The sequence below is a fragment of the Neoarius graeffei genome, chromosome 19, assembly GCF_027579695.1.
Source record: "Neoarius graeffei isolate fNeoGra1 chromosome 19, fNeoGra1.pri, whole genome shotgun sequence".
NCBI classification, from domain to species: Eukaryota; Metazoa; Chordata; class Actinopteri; order Siluriformes; family Ariidae; genus Neoarius; species Neoarius graeffei.
This window is the reverse complement of record NC_083587.1, coordinates 40,130,952-40,145,083: the sequence shown is the minus strand read 5'-3', so window position 1 is coordinate 40,145,083 and position 14,132 is coordinate 40,130,952. Positions and strand designations below refer to the sequence as shown.

Sequence of the window (14,132 nt, the reverse complement as noted above, 5' to 3'; positions counted from 1 at the left end):
CTTCAGACGGGCCTGGACATGTACTGGCTTAAGCAGGGGGACACGTCTGGCACTGCAGGATTTGAGTCCCTGGCGGCGTAGTGTGTTACTGATGGTAGCCTTTGTTACTTTGGTCCCAGCTCTCTGCAGGTCATTCACTAGGTCCCCCCGTGTGGTTCTGGGATTTTTGCTCACCGTTTTTGTGATCATTTTGACCCCACGGGGTGAGATCTTGCGTGGAGCCCCAGATCGAGGGAGATTATCAGTGGTCTTGTATGTCTTCCATTTTCTAATAATTGCTCCCACAGTTGATTTCTTCACATCAAGCTGCTTACCTATTGCAGATTCAGTCTTCCCAGCCTGGTGCAGGTCTACAATTTTGTTTCTGGTGTCCTTTGACAGCTCTTTGGTCTTGGCCATAGTGGAGTTTGGAGTGTGACTGTTTGAGGTTGTGGACAGGTGTCTTTTATACTGATAACGAGTTCAAACAGGTGCCATTAATACAGGTAGCGAGTGGAGAACAGAGGAGCCTCTTAAAGAAGAAGTTACAGGTCTGTGAGAGCCAGAAATCTTGCTTGTTTGTAGGTGACCAAATACTTATTTTACCAAGGAATTTACCAATTAATTCATTAAAAATCCTACAATGTGATTTCCTGGATTCTTTCCCCCAATTCTGTCTCTCATAGTTGAAGTGTACCTATGATGAAAATTACAGGCCTCTCTCATCTTTTTCAGTGGGAGAACTTGCACAATTGGTGGCTGACTAAATACTTTTTTGCCCCACTGTACATGAGAATTATAGAACTATAATGAGACACATTGCTTTGTACACAGCAAAATCCCCAGTGTTGAATTAACACCCAGAGTGTTTATATAGGTCCAATTGGACCCAAATTAACTCTGAAAGTGTTAATTCAACGTTGAAGAATTTGCTGTGTAGCTTAACAAACATCAAGACTAAGCTCTGATCTGTGTTCAATGTGCTTGCTATGTTTAACTGATATAGATATTTAGTCAGTGCCTAAAAGTGGAGCTCCTGATGCATTTATGAGCAAAATATTTGCAAGGGCACAAAATCACCCCGAACAGAAGAATAATATTATAGCATATGAACCATCAAATTGTATAGTGTAGTGTATTTCACCTCAATAACTTGCTGCATTGTCTTGTGACAGTGATACCAATAATGAGATACACATTGCAGTTATGAATACATGGTTATTCCTTTCTTTGACACCGCATGCCATGCACCATTAACAAAACCATGACATTTATCATGGTGTGACTCTGCTGGGTGCCTGGTGGACAGCAGTGAACCAGCGCTTTCACTTTACATCATTACTATAGAGTTACTGTCCAATATCAAACTCAATACGTCAAATAGTTGTCTGGTTGCATCTCTCAGGCGTTGGAGCTTGGAGCGCAGCCACAGACTGTAAAGCACATGCACACCATTCGGACTAATAACCATGCACCTGCTCCTGATTAGAGCGCAATCACAGCACATATATATAAGGACTCTCAGTAACACAGAGACTCTGTTATAGCCTTGTATTTTGTCTCACTTTTTTGGTTTTGACCCTGTTTGTGTTTTTGGACAGTGAGTATTGTCAAGTCAAGTTTATTTGTATAGCGCTTTTAACAATAAACATTGTCGCAAAGCAGCTTTACACAATTTGAACGACTTAAAACATGAGCTAATTTTATCCCTAATCTATCCCCAATGAGCACACCTGTGGCGATGGTGGCAAGGAAAAACTCCCTCAGACGACATGAGGAAGAAACCTCGAGAGGAACCAGACTCAAAAGGGAACCTCTGATATCCTGTCTGTGCCTCACTCAACCACTGCCTGTTTTTCAGCTCTGCCTTTGTCTCTGTTTCAGATCTGTTTCCTAGCATGCTTTCAATAAAACTCTTCCTGCACTTACATCCGTCTATCGCCCTTACATGACAGAAATTGTCAACTGTCCAACAAGCTAGTGGACTAATAAAACTCTTTTAACTAGTTTTATATGAAACTGTCATGAATAGTTTCTGTAAAATGTGTTAGTAAATAATCCTACGTTATTTTTTAAAAGCAAATTAAAAATAAATGCTGGATAAAAACCCAGCTATCTTATATAAATAAAGATACAAATTTCGTTGTCCGGTGGTCAAGAGTTTATGAGATACGTTGCCTTGCATTTATGATCGGGTTCCCTGTGGTGGTACACATTCGTGTGTACAGTCAAGCCACCAAAAATCAGGTCGATGCATTACTATATGTATGGGGCTCCACTTGGCGTGTGCAAAGTGAACATGAAGAGCTCCTCTATTAGGGCTAATTGGTAATTAATGAAGAAAGAGCCACCTGAAAAAATTCTACCTAAGCTGATCTCATCTCATTATCTCTAGCCGCTTTATCCTGTTCTACAGGGTCGCAGGCAAGCTGGAGCCTATCCCAGCTGACTACGGGCGAAAGGCGGGGTACACCCTGGACAAGTTGCCAGGTCATCACAGGGCTGACACATAGACACAGACAACCATTCACACTCACATTCACACCTACGGTCAATTTAGAGTCACCAGTTAACCTAACCTGCATGTCTTTGGACTGTGGGGGAAACTGGAGCACCCGGAGGAAACCCACGAGGACACAGGGAGAACATGCAAACTCCGCACAGAAAGGCCCTCGCCAGCCACGGGGCTCAAACCCAGGACCTTCTTGCTGTGAGGCGACAGCGCTAACCACTACACCACCGTGCCGCCCACCTAAGCTGATTTATTATTAAATCATTAAGGCTTTTGCATGGATCCAGAAAATACTTCTTTCACACACACACACACACACACACACACACACACACACACTTTATTGTGAGGTCCTTCCATTGGCATAATTATTAATGCAGCTAATTAATGCTATGCTACACCTAACCCTTAATCTCAATAAAAGGAAATAAAAAAGTTTAGTAAAACGAAATAAATAAAATCTGCTGAAAAAAGTAAAATAAATAAAAATTAATAAACGGGGAGGGGGATCATCCAAAATGTCCTCACTAGGTCAAAACTGTCAAATATTCCAATCCTTGTGGGATCATTTTTGTCCCTACCAAGTTATAAAAATGTGCTCAAAATAATGGCTATATTTATGAGTGGACAACATGGCACCATTCACACCTATTGTGTGATTTTGAAGCCTAATTTGGGAAGTCACCAACCTGACTAAGATTGTTCAGTCGGTCAAATTAGAGTCAGGTTTCATGCAGTAGATATGGCCTATTGGAGAATGAATCCACCTCTTTATGCCAGTCTCAAATTGACAAGTGCAGCATTATTATTATTATTATTATTATTATTATTATTATAGTGAAGATAGTTCCGAGAGAAGCCAAGCTGGATAAAGCGTTGTGCATTACCATGCAATGCCCAGACTGACTGTAGCCCATAGTAAGTGTAGTACAAGTTTCAGTGCAATTAACTATTACAAGAATCGGAATGTTATGCAGCTAATACACATGATATAAACATTTAAATATACTAGTGCTGTGATACTAAATATCAACACTCTTGGAACATGGCTTGTCTAATCAATTTAGTGGCCGGAAATAACTACTGCAACTTCAGGTGCATGTTGGAAAGGGTGTGCATGTTCATGGGAATTGATGGTTATATCTAAAACTGTCAATCACTTCATCAACCATGTACGTTTATTTATCATCAAATAACTCCTATAAAACACATTTATCGTAAAGAAAAACATTGGGTGAGATATCAAGGTTTGAACTTGTACAAATGACAGAACATTATTCCCAAAGAAAACGTGTGGGGATGTGTTCCATTAATTAACATGGGAATGGGGCAGGGTTGAAAAATGTTCTACAGTCAGCCACTAGAGGGTCTCAGAATGGCTTCACTTTTAACCGCCTGTTATGACCTCCACCCACATATACAGTTGTTGACCCATCCACACACACGCGCGCACACACACACACACACACACGCCACTAAAACCCCCATCGCTTTCAGAAACAGTGGCAAGAAGTTGTCAAGGTCCTCAAGCTTTGAGCACAGGCCTTCAAATGTGGGAGGCAGGTCATTCCCAGCTCAGGATATCAATTATAGATAGGGGTTAGCATGGCCGCTTCGGATTGCCATGTCAGAGTATGGATAGACAGCTGTGAAGAACTGAAGATCTTTCTATCCGATGTGTGCCTGTGTGCGTGTGTGTGGAATGGTTAAAAGGGAACTGAGAGTTTTAGGATGAGAACTGAGAGCTTAAAGAGGGCACACAGTGGCAGGTTTTTCACTGGTGATGAGCTTTCATGTCCATGAGTGTCTTTCCACTCGCTGCTCCAGAATGGAAGTGGCTGTGACAAATGGCATGTCTGGAGCAAAGTCTGTATGCAAGTTTGTGTGTGTGTGTGTGTGTGTGTGTGTGTTCTCCTCTGATCCTTGTGATTACCTTGCCTACATTTAGATCAGTCTGTGAAAAGTGGACCATATGAAAGAAATTAGAAGGAGAGGCAGAGACAGAGTAAGATTAATACGCAAGCGTGTGTGTGTGTTTTACTCACATGTACAAGCTGTTCCTGGGTGTCAAACTCTCTGCAGCAGTTCTCCCAGTGGCAGTTGGTCTCATATACCACCTCTGACTCCTGTTTCCCGTCTTCCTTATCTTCCTCCTCTTTCACCAGGGTCATTCCATCCGGATGATCCTGTACCGGCATGATACAAACAAGAGAACGCACATTTATTCATGGTATTAAATTTAGTTGAATGTGTTGAGTAACATGTATGGAAGAGTGCTTCGTGATATCATAGAAACCTGAAGCCCGTTTATACACGCACTGTGTATGTCTGTAATAATACATAATAGTGGAATGTAAATGTTCGTGTCCAACTCTCCTAACAAGTAAATTTTATTCACTACCTTAAGTATTCATTTTGAATGGAAACTTTTTGAAACCTATATAAATCTTTGCTATGGTACATATTATTTGATCATTTAAAATTAAAACTGTCCTAATGTTATACATTTTTAATTCCAGACCAATGTCACTGTTTTATTGGCAAGAATCTACTGTAATTAAGTATTATAAGCTTTGGAGCTGGACATGTTATTCCCATAATCCCATATAAACCACACATTTTGCTTGCTGGCCATTTGTCTCTTCAGTTCTGCAATGGAAGTGTGTCATTAAGATATTGCAATGTTTCAGTTGTAGTGCCCCATAGGGACTAAATGTCACAACATTTGAATGTGCTTCAAAGGAATGTGATGGTGATTAAGTGTATTATGTTTCATGAAATTTGAACTTTTACATCACAAGATATTTGCTGGAGATTCAATATGGACATTGCCTTAAAAGTTCATTGGCTCATAACTTTGAAATGGTTTGATTAAAATTCTTTTTACAAAATTTTATCAGCATGGCCTGTAGATGATATATACCAAATTTTATGTAAATCGGACAAAAGGCCTCGGACAAGTTTGAAAAAAAACATTTTTGCAAATATTGACTGTTGAAATTTTATTATCTGTTGCCCACTATTTTTTGTTGAGTGAGCCATTTTGTACTATAGGACATGTTAGCAAACGTGGCCAACTAGAAGCACGCCAAATTAAATTTTTTTAGCTGAAGTGGTTGTTGAGATATGGAAATATATCAGTTGTAGTGCCCCCTATGGACAGAATTTCACAACATTTTTGGCAGCTTCCAAAGATTTAGGTACTGATACAGGGTATCAAATTTCATTAACTTTGAACCTTTACATCACAAGATATTGGCCATAGAGTCAATAGGGGCCATGCCTTCAATTTTATTTGGCTCATAACTATGAAACAGCTGGACAAATCAAAATTCATTTTCCAACTTTTCAGCAGAAATGAGGCAGACCGAATTTTGCGACAATTGGATGAAGTCCTTCAGATGAGTTCATTTTCCCGGCCTTTTCATTAAATTGAAATGGTAAGAAATCTTCATGGTGGAAACTGGCAGTGATAGGCCCATTTGATTTGGGAAATTATACGTAATCAGAAGAATGAAGAAATTTTGATGCAGTTGCTGAGATGTGAGACAAAACGTAAATGTGCTTATTACAGTGCCTCCTTCTGGCTGATTTGTTTCATAGTTTGTGTATGGCTTCTGTGTGCCAATAATCATGAGCCTATAAAGTTTTATGAAGATTGGGCATTGATAATGACAAACATTAGCTGCTGAAATTTGATTGGCTGTTTGGTAGCTATTTTGATGAGCCAGTCAATTGGCATTTTCAAACTTGTAGGCAAATGGGGCCAAGTATAATGCTGTGTTCACACTTATACCGGTACGAAAATGGTATAACTGTATCGATACAAAGTATACCGGTCCAGTTTAGTGCATCTGTCCACACTAGCGAGAAATGTTTGCGGTTTTCTTTCATTGTAGTTGAAGTGCGCGAAATGTTTCCGTGGTTACCGAGTAACTTCCTTCCGAGAATATATGGCATCCGTTATTTCGAGATCTCGAGAAAACAAAACAATTATTTCATGATCTCAGCTGGATCACTGTATCTCCGTCGGTAGAGACGAAGCCGGGCCAGTCTTCTGCGGAGGTGCCGCGGACTAATTTTGAAATTATCCCTTATTAAAAGACTTAATGCAATCTCTCCCTGTGTCAACCCCTGATCAAAATATTGCCTTATTAGGTGATCGATTATTCCAGACATTCTAATGACCAAAGTTGCGTCTATACAGAATGAGAAATAGCCCCAAAGTCAGCATATCACAAGTCTCTTGGCGCACCTGAATGAACCATTTCTCAGCTGTTTACTCGAGATCACGGAATAATTGTTTTGTTTTCTCGAGATCTTGAAATAACGGTTTTGTTTTCTCGAGATCTCGAATTAGTTGTGTTGTTTTCTCGAGATCCTGAATTAATTATGTCGTTATCTCGGGATAACAAGGTGAATAAAAAAAAGGATTATATGAAGGGCCTCTCTCGACTTCCGTATGGATGAAACAACGTGTGTGCGCTTTTTGTTGTCAATGTACAGTCTGTATTTCTGGTGGTCATTTATTCAGTCGAATCATATAAAACGCGCGAGGCAGTTGAGAAAGAAACAAACGAATCTCCGTTCTTCACTATTTTATTCAGCGAAGACATCGATTGAGGTGTGTGACTTTGTGCATGCGCATTATATTTGTATCGATACAGAACCGCTTCATCTGTCCGCACTACAGCGAAGCGCTACAGTACCGGTACGAAACCCATACATTTGTGGGTTTCGTACTGATACAGTTATACCGCTACAGTACTGGTATAGTTGCTAGTGTGGACAGGTGTTGCAGTACGAAAGTAGTTTCGTATCGGTACAAAATCCCTAGTGTGGACAGGGTATAAGTACACCAAATTTCAGATTTTTAGCTTAAGTGGTTCTTAAGATATGGACATGTGTCAGTTGTAGTGTCCCCATGGATGAAATTTCACAGAAATTGGTATGTGTCCACAGAATGTTGTACTGATAGGGATTATCAAATTTCAGTTTTAAGTTTGGACTATGACATCACAAGATATTGACCGTAGAGTCATTATGAGCCACATCTTCAAATTTGATTGACACATGACTTTGAAACGAATATTCAAATCAAAATTCATTGTACAGTTTTTGTTCTGATGGTGTGCAGATGCTGCATACCAAATGTTGTGAGAATCAAATGAATGGCCTCTCAGAGGTTCGTTTTACTTTCACTTTCATTATTTTTTTGAAAATGGCAGATAAAGTTGTGGGGTAGAAATTGGTGAAAATGGGCCCATTATATTCAGGTGCTCCTAAGGAATCAGATGAACCAAGAATTTTTGTTCCATCCCACATAGTTCCTGAGATATGAGCAAAAACGTAAATACACTACTGTTAGGGTTTTGCTGGGATTCGAACCTGGTTCGTTGGTGTGATAATCCAGCAAACCCCCACTAGGCCACCAGGGGGATGACTCAAATGCAGAGGCGTGAGGCGGAAGTAGAAAAAGAATCAAAAGGTTTATTTAAACTATATACACTATATACAGGGCAAAACAAAAGACAAAAAAAAACCAAAGAGTATAATCCAAAAGAAAAGCAAAGTGCAAAAATACAAAAGCTAAGAAGATCAAAAAACACAGTACAAAGGAAACTGGAGATAAACATAACAGCACAAAGACTCCGTGACAAGAGGACTGAACTCAGGGGTATAAATAGACAAACTAATTAAGGACACAGGTGAAGATAATTAGGCAATTAACACAAACTCAAAACACAGGAACAGTGGCGGCCTCTAGAGGCCAAAATGAACACGACATGAAAAGGAAATAACAGCGGCCTCTAGAGGCCAAAACAGTCCTAGTCCTAACAGGACCCCCCCCCTCTAGGAGCGTCTCCTGACGTTCCCAGGGCGATCCGGATGGGCCGAATGGAAGTCCCGACATAGTTCTTTATCAAGGACATCCCGAGCAGGAACCCAGCAGCGCTCCTCAGGACCATAGCCCTCCCAGTCCACCAGATATTGCAACCCGCCGCGGACCCGGCGGGAGTCAAGCAGGCGATTCACAGTGAACACAGTCTGCCCCTGGAAGATGCGGGGGGGTGGGGGGTTCCTAGGGGCAGGGGCATACGTAGACGTCAGTACGGGCCGTAACAGGGAAACATGGAAAGTGGGGTTGATCCTCAGAGTCCGGGGCAACTGGAGCCGGTAGGAGACAGGGTTCACCCTGCGCACCACCTTGAAGGGGCCAATGTAGCGAGGAGCAAGCTTGCGGTTCTCCACCCGCAGTGGAAGGTCCTTAGTGGACAGCCAAACACGCTGCCCAGGGCGGAAAGCGTGTGCAGGTCTTCTATGGCGGTTGGCCTGAGTCTGGTTGGTTCTGGAGGTCTGTATGAGGGTCTTCCTGACCTTGCTCCAGGTCTTGCGACACCGTCTCACATATTGGTTGACCGAGGGCACCCCCGCGTCCTCCTCCTGGTCCGGGAACAGAGGTGGCTGGAACCCGAATTGGCACTGGAATGGCGACAGCTTGGTGGCCGATGACTGCAGGGTGTTGTGGGCGTACTCCGCCCATGGCAGCCAGGTGCTCCACGATGTCGGGTTATCCATAGCCAGGCCTCGCAGGGTGGTTTCCAGGTCCTGGTTGAGCCTCTCCGTCTGACCATTGGACTGTGGGTGAAACCCAGAGGAGAGGCTGGCAGTGGCTCCGATGACCTTGCAGAACCCGTGCCACACTCGGGAGGAGAACTGGGGCCCTCGGTCTGAGACGATGTCCTGTGGAAGACCAAAGACTCGGAAGACATGATTAAACAAAAGTTTCGCAGTTTCAAGAGCAGAGGGGAGTTTGCACAGTGGTATGAAGCGGCAGGCCTTGGAGAATCTGTCAACTAAGACCAAAATGACCGTGTTACCTTGTGACTCAGGGAGACCCGTGATAAAGTCGACTGCCACGTGGGACCAGGGACGCCGGGGAATGGTCAGAGGATGCAGGAGACCCTGGGGACGCTGTCGTGGGTTCTTGGTTCTGGTGCAAACCTCACAGGACAGGACAAATGACCTTACTTCCTTTTCCATGTTAGGCCACCAGAAGCGTCTTTTCAGGAAGTCCAGGGTCCTCCGAGCTCCCGGGTGGGCGGTGAGAGGGGAAGAGTGACCCCACTGGAGAACCTTGGCCCGGGCTTGATGTGGGACGTACAAGAGGCCTGGTGGCCCCGTCCCAGGACCGGGGTCCTGGCGTTGGGCTCGTCGGACAGCCTCCTCAATACCCCAGCGGACAGGGGCCACAATCCGGGACACAGGGATAATAGGCCCGACTTCATTCTCCCTGTTAGTGGCAGAGAACAGTCTGGACAGTGCGTCAGGTTTGGTGTTCTTGGAGCCGGGGCGGTATGAGAGGGTGAAGTCAAACCGACTGAAAAACAGGGCCCACCTAGCCTGTCGAGGGTTCAGTCTCTTGGCTTGCTGGAGGTACTCCAGGTTCTTGTGGTCAGTCCAAACCAGGAATGGATGTTGTGCTCCCTCCAGCCAGTGCCTCCACTCCTCAAGGGCCAGTTTGACCGCTAGCAGTTCTCGATCCCCCACATCGTACCGGGACTCAGCAGGACTCAGGCGGTGGGAGAAGTAAGCGCAGGGGTGCAGCTTTCCTTCCGAACGTTGAGAGAGCACCGCGCCGACACCACTGTCCGAGGCGTCCACCTCCACGATGAATGGTTGGGAGGTGTCCGGGAGAACCAGAATGGGTGCCGTGCAGAAGCGGTCCTTGAGGTCTTTGAACGCCTTTTCTGCCTGAGGAGACCAGCCATAAGATCCACCTGTCCCTTTGGTGAGGTCTGACATGGGTGCTGCCACAGAACTGAAGTTCCTGATGAACTTGCGGTAGAAGTTAGCGAATCCTAAGAACCGCTGAACCTCCTTAACGGACTTGGGAGTAGGCCAATCCCGGACGGCCAGGGTCTTGGCAGGGTCCATTTGGAGTTGGCCTGTCCGTACAATAAATCCCAGAAAGGAGACCTCGGGAACATGAAATTCGCATTTCTGGGCCTTGGCGAACAGATTGTTCTGTAGCAGCCTCTGGAGAACCTGGCGGACATGGTGGCGGTGCTCCTGCACGGTCTTGGAAAAGATAAGGATGTCGTCGAGGTAGACAAAAACGTATAGGTTAATCATGTCCCTTAAGACGTCGTTGATTAGGGCCTGAAAAACAGCTGGTGCGTTGGTGAGTCCGAAGGGCATCACCTGGTATTCGTAGTGCCCAGACGGGGTGTTAAAGGCAGTCTTCCACTCGTCTCCCTGTCGGATACGGATGAGGTGGTATGCGTTCCGTAGGTCCAACTTGGTGAAGACGGTGGCGCCTTGGAGCAGGTCGAAAGCTGTGGACATCAGCGGAAGGGGATATCGGTTGCGCACAGTGATCTTATTCAGGCCCCTGTAATCAATACATGGTCGGAGCCCCCCATCCTTCTTGCCGACAAAGAAGAAGCCGGCTCCAGCAGGTGAAGTGGAGGGTCGAATAAACCCAGAGACCAGGGCATCTTTGAGGTATTCCTCCATGGCCTTGCGTTCTGGCTGAGAGAGTGAAAACAGTCTGCCACGAGGAGGGGTAGTCCCAGGGAGCAAGTCGATGGCACAGTCGTAGGCCCGGTGCGGAGGAAGAACAGCGGCCCTGCTCTTGCTGAATACCTCCTTGAGATCCCAGTACTCTGTGGGAACTTGAGATAACTCGGTGAGATCAGGGGGCTCGGCAGGAGACACAGGAGAGCTAGAGAGCAGACAAGAGGCATGGCATGCAGGGCCCCATTCCACAACCTGGCTTGTTACCCAGTCTATGCGAGGGTTGTGGCGAGTAAGCCAAGGAAGGCCTAGAATAACTGGGAACTCAGGTGAAGGAATCAGGTGCAGGGATATTTCTTCCTTGTGACCTTGAGACTGGAGGAAAACTGGAGAAGTAACTTGGGTGACTCTTCCATCACCTAACGCTTGGCCATCGAGGGCAGACACAGACAGTGGGACTTCAAGAGGTGCAGTCGGAATATTGATGCTTTGGGCGAAGTGAATATCCATAAAGTTCCCAGCCGCCCCTGAGTCTATCAAAGCTTGACAAGAGTGGACAGACTCACCCCAGGAGATGGAGACCGGGATGTAGATTCCTTGGCCAGGGAGTCCGGGAGAGAGGGTAGGCCCCGTCACAACCCTCCCTCGGCTGGACGGGGCGGTCCTTTTCCCAAGAGTTCGGGACATGATGCTCGGAAGTGACCAGGCTTGCCACAGTAGATGCAGCACTTGTCCCTCCTTCTGCGCTCCCTCTCAGATGCGGAGAGGCGAGTACGACCCACTTGCATGGGTTCTGGACAGTCACTGAAGGAGGTAGATGGTCTCCAGGTAGAGGTAGGGAGGCTGGGGGGGCTCAAGGCTTGGTGGCGTTCTCTCATCCTGTTGTCCAGACGAATAGCATGTGAGATGAGGGTTTTGGGGTCACTTGGGCATCCAATAGAGGCCAGACCATCCTTGATGGGGTCAGACAGACCATGGTGGAAGGCTGACACCAGGGCAGTCTCGTTCCATCCACTTACTGCTGCGAGTGTTCGGAACGAGATGGCGTAATCTGCGACGCTTCCTCCTTGCCAGATGGACATGAGCTTTCGGGCTGCGTCGGTACTGATGTCTGCCTGATCGAAGACCCGAAGCATCTCTTCAGAAAACAGCTGGAAATCAAAGCACTCAGGTCCCTGTCTTTGCCAGATAGCAGTAGCCCAGGCTCGCGCCTTACCAGCTAATAAGGTGATCACAAAGGCAATCTTGCGGCGATCCGTAGTGTAGGTGGTAGGCTGAAGCTCAAAGGTGAGTTGACACTGGGTAAGGAACTCTCGGCACTCACTGTGCTTGCCGTCATACCTCTGTGGTGCAGGAAGGCTGGGTTCGCGAGGTGAAGAAGGCAGCATTGCAGGAGGCACTGGAGCAGGAGTGGGAGCTGGATCAGGAGCAGGAACTGGATCAGGAGCAGGAACTGGATCAGGAGCAGGAGATGCAGGCAGAGATGTCAGCTGTGCCAGGGTTTTCCCAATTTGCTGAAGCAGTTCCTCGTGGCGAGCGAGGGCCTCACGTTGGCTGGTGAGCGTACGTCCATGAGCGTCCATGGTCGCTCCGAAGCGTGTCAAAGCTGCCATAATTCCCTGAAGGTTGGCCGGGTAGACAGTTGAAGCAGCCTCTGCTGAGTCGGTCATGACGGAGTCTTTCTGTTAGGGTTTTGCTGGGATTCGAACCTGGTTCGTTGGTGTGATAATCCAGCAAACCCCCACTAGGCCACCAGGGGGATGACTCAAATGCAGAGGCGTGAGGCGGAAGTAGAAAAAGAATCAAAAGGTTTATTTAAACTATATACACTATATACAGGGCAAAACAAAAGACAAAAAAAAACCAAAGAGTATAATCCAAAAGAAAAGCAAAGTGCAAAAATACAAAAGCTAAGAAGATCAAAAAACACAGTACAAAGGAAACTGGAGATAAACATAACAGCACAAAGACTCCGTGACAAGAGGACTGAACTCAGGGGTATAAATAGACAAACTAATTAAGGACACAGGTGAAGATAATTAGGCAATTAACACAAACTCAAAACACAGGAACAGTGGCGGCCTCTAGAGGCCAAAATGAACACGACATGAAAAGGAAATAACAGCGGCCTCTAGAGGCCAAAACAGTCCTAGTCCTAACAACTACAGTCATACGGAAGTCATTACAAATTTGTGAGATCTTTCCTAGTTCCTATATACCATGTTTGGTGCCTGTAAGACTTATAGATTTTGCTGCCCATATACTTTTATGAAAGAAAAAGAAAACAGCAACAACAACAACAATAATAATAATCATCATCATCATCATCATCATCATCATCAGAACAAAGACAATAGTGTTCCAGCAGCTTTACTGCTTAGACCCCTAATAAATTATAATTATTATTATTATAATCGCTGTAAAGCAAATCAGTGTGGAAATGGGTTGTTTAATATGTATTTAAATTCTTCATTTATTTATGCATCTGATTTAAAATATAATTTCCTTTTCTCTAGCTGCAGTGCTTATATTGCTGGTTCTTATCACATCTGAGGCAGAGCCACAGCTTACCACCAGATCAAACATGTAAAGAAATAGTTTGACCGTGCATCATATAATTGGCCTCCAAGCTGTCTCATGAGTGCATGCAGAATGCAATTTGTGCCGGATTTGAAGTGCCTGTTTTTTCTATTAAAATTAAATAAAATATTAATACAATGATTTTCCTGAATGCTCCTACTTTATGTGTCACCCTCTTCCAAAAATACAGTTGGCTCATTTCCATGATGAAATGATGAATTGGGAACTAGTAGTCAGTCATCGCATACCAGTCGCATGTGCTCACACATAACGGATATGATGAAAAAAGGCAAAAAGCTAAATTGATGCAGCAGAACAAGATGCTAAAAAGCAAAGGAGGCATAATTTCTGTTTTTAAAAACTGGTGCCCCATTGCTCACAAAATTCAACACTGTGCCTTATGTGTGTTCTTGGATTTCTAAAGTACACCAAACTGCCACAAAGGACCAGAGAAAATCACGACATTGGGAGGAGACTGAAAGTTATTGTTGTGTCTATACATTGCCTGGACAAAAAGCCACACACTCCAATATCATGTTGG

General features: G+C 44.9%; 1 protein-coding gene across 2 annotated transcripts in view; it reads right to left on the bottom strand.

The window, feature by feature from the left end:
- gli3 (GLI family zinc finger 3) overlaps positions 1–14,132 on the bottom strand; it is a 363,740-nt gene that overhangs the window by 26,733 nt on the left and 322,875 nt on the right. For both annotated transcript variants that reach the window (XM_060900066.1, XM_060900067.1), the window contains one exon: positions 4,537–4,677. In XM_060900066.1, coding sequence (XP_060756049.1) covers positions 4,537–4,677 — 141 coding nt within the window. The remainder of the gene's footprint in view (positions 1–4,536; positions 4,678–14,132) is intronic.